The sequence below is a fragment of the Medicago truncatula genome, chromosome 5 (assembly GCF_003473485.1).
Source record: "Medicago truncatula cultivar Jemalong A17 chromosome 5, MtrunA17r5.0-ANR, whole genome shotgun sequence".
In the NCBI taxonomy this organism is placed as follows: domain Eukaryota; kingdom Viridiplantae; phylum Streptophyta; class Magnoliopsida; order Fabales; family Fabaceae; genus Medicago; species Medicago truncatula.
This window is the reverse complement of record NC_053046.1, coordinates 10,065,119-10,070,231: the sequence shown is the minus strand read 5'-3', so window position 1 is coordinate 10,070,231 and position 5,113 is coordinate 10,065,119. Positions and strand designations below refer to the sequence as shown.

Here is a 5,113-nt window from a genome sequence, read left to right as displayed (position 1 = left end):
GATGATGATTGAAGGAACAATCACAAAAGCATTGCAAAACGGTGGATGCACAAAAAAAAAAATCAACAATCATTTTGTATTAAATGTGATGTGATGTGATTGCAATTTTTTTATTCACCTCCAGTAAAAAAATACACCACTAATTTGTTTTTGTGAAAGAAAAAAAAAAAACTCAATGAATTTACTTTCTTTTTTAGGGATCAATGAATTTACTTATTAACTAAAATATATTTGCGGTGAAAATTTAGAATGATCAAATTCAAATTGACTTAAATTTGACTCACCCCGTTTTTGTCTGGTTAAAAATTGATCTAGCTTAACAGGATGCGACCAACCCATTTCGCCATCTCTATATAAAATATCGTTCATATAGCTATTTGTATTACTAATGAATCCATTTTTTGTTTCCTTATACTTTCTTTCCAATTGACACATATTTGTGGCATTTCACACAATAAATATAGGCAATTCTCCTAATTTGTGTGGTGAGAATCGGAAATTGATCCTCTTGAGTGAGCGGAGGGTCGAATTAAATCTTAGCCATTAAACAAAAATTAATACTTGAAAATCTAAATGTTAAACACTTAAAATTATATGAGATGATAAATTTAATGGTGTAGATTCCCACACTGCAAAAAACAGGAGAAAAACACACCGGAGGAAATTCCCTCCCGTGAGAATCTAACCTTCTGCTAAATCTCTTCTAGTTGGTATTGATGAATCAGTTTATTAATTATGAACTTGTTCTAAAAAAGTTTATTAATTATGAAAGAATTTTAGGCAATTTCCCTTAGGTATTCTGTTTGTTTTCAAAATATCCCACTAAAATATGTGGTTAGCATTTTAAAATTACAAAGTCACAGCTTATAATTCTATCAGAAGTAAGGAAAGAAGTGAAATAAGATGATAGATAGTCAATAATATTACAGAAGAAAGACAAATAATTCTATGAAAAGTATTTAAATTGACATGCGTTGGGAGGAAAGTATTTAAAAAGTCAATAATAGAAGGAAAGTATTTAATTCATTGAAATAAGATGATAAATTTATTGATCTTTGGGTATGTGTAAATAAAAAATGGACAACTATAAAGAAATAAAGTAATTAACAACTATAAGTAACGGAAATTACAATACAATTACGAATACAGGCAGGATCATAGAGTAAAAGAGTACCATATCCTTTTTAAAAGAAAAAAGGGAACCAAACTAAGTCTTGTTTAATTCCTTCTGTACAACTTCAGAAAGATATGATCCCCTCACATGGACCATACATTAATGAAATCTAGTTTGCAGGCGGCTTTGTGTCCACCAATTATTTCCCTTTCTAAAATAATTAATACTCCTAATGAAATTTCTCTTTCTTTTATTCTTGTTCTTGATGATACATGCAAGGTTATTATTTATCTCACAATTGTGGTTTTGTCAGCTCATGAAGTAACTTTGGTGACATCTTTACTAGATCTATTGTATTTCATGTGGCTCTTTACAAGCTGCCCAGCTGCAATTGCAGACATAAGTGAGAGTTCTCCTGCAAGAACTGAACCGGCTACAATAGTTGCCAATTGCCTAGAATTTGCTCCTGGAGTTTCTTTACTAGCACCCTTAACACCAAGTAAATTCAAACAAGCTGATTGTGATGCAAGCTGTGTGCCTCCTCCAACTGTACCCACCTGCATTATTAAAAAAATATTACATAAATAAATCATACATAGAATAGTGCCATAGTGGTGTTGTCATGTCAAATTTATATCAAAATAAAAAATAAAAAAACATTACTGCTAGAATAGCACTTGAGGTAGTTGTGAAAATATTCACCTATTTAACAATCTGAAACTAATCCCTTAATTTGAAGATAGGGGAATATTCACCTACACTACACGTATGCTGCCTGTAGAGTAACATGGGACCTAAAACATGCATGTGATGACAAATATGTTCTCTACTGTAATTTGATTTTAAACAAAAGAACGCAAGATTTACAAGAAAACATTAGAGGTAAAGAATCAATTGAGAAATCAGACACACTGGGATAAATATTTATGGCACTGAATTCTACTTACATTGTCCTGCAGATACACAGACATGATATCATCTCCCTACCTAGAAACTATATACTGCTGGTATAGGACCATACACCGAATCCTTGTCACGTGACTCACCAATCATACAGCCGAGTACATAATTTTGCTTTGGCTCGGCTCAATATGTTGGCGTGATTAACTCTTTTATTATGCATGGTTGGACCATCATATTTGTGGTCCAACAAAACTATTGATCAAACTGACCTGTTTTCTTGTTTAAAGGCGTACCAAACGGATTTGGCAACTCTAGTATTATACTATTTAGCCTAAATTTGGTTTGGTATTTGCAGCCCTTCAATTCAAACTCACGTTTTCCTCCTTCAACGTGGTTTCTCCCTCTATATCTTGTTTGGTCGGTCATTAACTTAATTCTCCGTCTTTTATTATATTAACTACTAAAAAAATAGCCACTACAAAAGATTCTTGAACATTAGAGATAGTTAATAGATGAGCCAAAAAACGAAGACTAATTAAAACAATTAATTATACCTCAATGGAAGGCATAGTAACAGAGATGTGAAGGTCTTTGCCATCATTCACAGCTTCCATCATGGTCATACATTGAGAACTCTCAACATTCTGAGCAGGATCTTGACCTGTAGCCAAGTAAATAGCAGAAACAATATTACTAGCATGTGCATTGAATCCACCAAGAGCACCAGCCATGGCTGAACCAGTAAGATTTTTTAACATGTTAAGCTCAACCAAAGACTCCACACTAATCTTCAACACTTTCTTCACCACCTCTTCCTTAATTACAGCCTCACACACCACTGATTTCCCTCTCCCTTCAATCCAATTCACCGCCGCGGCTTTCTTATCCGAACAAAAATTTCCTATTATTACCAAAACACGTTACATCACAATTTGACCAACAACTTTGAACATACCAAAAAATACTAAACAAATACAAATAATCAAAACAAGAGTTATTCATACCTGATATACCAATAACATCCATATCAGGAAAATCGCTTTGAAGAAAATCAAGTACGTTTTGTACACCTTTTGATACCATGTTCATTCCCATTGCATCACCGGTTGAACATGTAAATCTAATGTATAAATTCTTTCCTGCCATTGTTGCTTTAATATTCTGTAATCTCGCAAATCTACTTGACCTGAATAACAAAATCAGTCAATCAAATTAATAAAAATCTATAAAGCATTAACACGCAGACACTCAATATAAGAGTTTACGTGTTAACATGACACGTTTACACTGGTAATAATTTAAAAGTAAGTAGAAAATTACTTGTTGAAAGTGTGAGAGAGGGAATCAAAATTTTGAGGATCTTCTAAAAAAAACTTTAACTGAGAAGCTCTTTTAGCGGAGTTGAATCTTACGACGGGGGCTCTGGTCATGCCATCACGGAGGACAACCGCGGAAGCACCACCGGAAACATAAATAGCTTTACAACCTCTATTAGTACTTGCAACCAAACAACCTTCCGTCGTTGCCATCGGCACCGTGTACTCTTTCCCATCAAGCAACAAAGGTCCGGCAACTCCCACCGGAATCTGAACAAATCCTATCGGCATCTCACAACACTGTCCTAATATCGAATCATAATCAAAACCTTCCATTGGTAAACCCGAGAGTGACTTTCCGGTAACTCTCTCCACCGCTTGGTTACGTATCGCCGCCGCACGTTTGCAATCTCCGAGTTTTGATTCAAGCGAGTATGACGGAATTGTACCGGTTACCACCGCACGGACAACCTCGTCATCTTCCATGGAAAGTAGCACCGGTGCCGGCAAATTCGCCGGAACAACTTTTTCAACGGGGATTCTCGGAGGTAGCTTCTGTGCGACTCCGGCGAGGCATGAACCGGAGTTTTTCGCAATGTCGGATTCATCTTCTTCGTCGTATTGAACAGCGCGAGAAGCGGCGAAAGGATGAAGAATGAAGCCAATGCCGAAGAAAGCCATAAGGTAAATAAAGGAAGCTATGAGGGAAACAACACCGGCAATCTCAGAGATTGTGAGAACATGAAGAGGTGTGGAGGTTCGGATCTTCTCACGCCACCTGTGAAGAAGAAAATACGCGACGGAGAAGAAAAGACCGAAGAAAATTGCGTTTGTTAAGTAGAGTGAAGATTGTGACTGTGAATCAAGCTTTTGGTTCTTTGTTTTTGAATATTTTTCGGAGACGACGGCGTTGACTGTTCTCCGGTGAACGTCCATTTCTCTCCGGTGAAATGTAAAAATAGAAAATGGAGAGAAAGAAAAAGGAAGGAAAGAAAGAAAGGACAGAGTGGAAAAAGGGTTGAAAGTTGAAAATGAATGTAAGATTTAGAAGTTATTTATAGCGAGTGAGGGAGGGAAATGGGAAAGACCATGTTGTACACGAGTACAGCGTGTCGTTTTAATACTTCACTTTATTGGTTAGACAATTTTATTTTGACAAATTTTGTCAAAAATAAAATAAAAAAATTTGACAAATTATTTTTACTTAGACAAACTTTTTTTTTTATGGTCGGGATTCAAACCTGAATCTTATATATATTATGTATTATCTTTACCAACTGAGTTAAGCTCTCGAGAACCTTAAACAAACTTATTAGTCTCTCTTTATTACCTCTTTTTATGATTTATACCTTCTATTTTCAATTTACTAACTATCCCGGTATCTTACTCTATTTGTTAAACATGATTACTTAAAATGGATGTAATTTCACATTTAAATATAATATTTATTTTTATTCACAAAATTAAGGTGAGAAAATGATGATTCGGTTCAAGGCATAAAAGATTTTAAGGCTCAAATAACATTTAAACATGTATTTGTTATATTATATTTACAAATTACACTAGTATGATAGGACACAAAATAAAATTAATACTTTTTTCTTATGATTATTTTTTTTTTCTATTTTTTTTTGTTTTTAACTAACCGAAGTTTCATAGCTTGATCGTAAAATGCGCTAGATGATATGAACTCGTGAACAACGAGGGAATATTGTAATGTTTACATAAAATATTTTTGCAGCACATAGTAGTACCTCAAATAAATGCTACTCCCTCGTCC

The 5,113-nt window shown here is 34.5% G+C and overlaps 1 protein-coding gene across 1 annotated transcript; it reads right to left on the bottom strand.

Moving 5' to 3' along the window:
* Positions 1-1,158: 1,158 nt before the first annotated feature.
* On the bottom strand, positions 1,159-4,362 carry LOC11416526 (3-hydroxy-3-methylglutaryl coenzyme A reductase 2-A). The gene is made up of 4 exons (XM_003612373.4): positions 3,338-4,362; positions 3,022-3,203; positions 2,572-2,918; positions 1,159-1,671 (listed from the first exon to the last, which is right to left on the bottom strand). The coding sequence occupies exons 1-4, from the start codon at positions 4,267-4,269 to the stop codon at positions 1,429-1,431; spliced, it is 1,704 nt and encodes a 567-aa protein (XP_003612421.1). The 5' UTR covers positions 4,270-4,362; the 3' UTR covers positions 1,159-1,428.
* Positions 4,363-5,113: the final 751 nt, after the last annotated feature.

Coding starts and splice junctions, on each gene's coding strand:
- LOC11416526 (XM_003612373.4), bottom strand. CDS start 4,269: ATGGACGTTCACCGGAGAACAGTCAACGCCGTCGTCTCCGAAAAATAT. Junction 3,204..3,337: donor CTCTCTCACACTTTCAACAA/GTAATTTTCTAC, acceptor TTTGTTATTCAG/GTCAAGTAGATTTGCGAGAT. Junction 1,672..2,571: donor TTACTATGCCTTCCATTGAG/GTATAATTAATT, acceptor TTAATAATGCAG/GTGGGTACAGTTGGAGGAGG.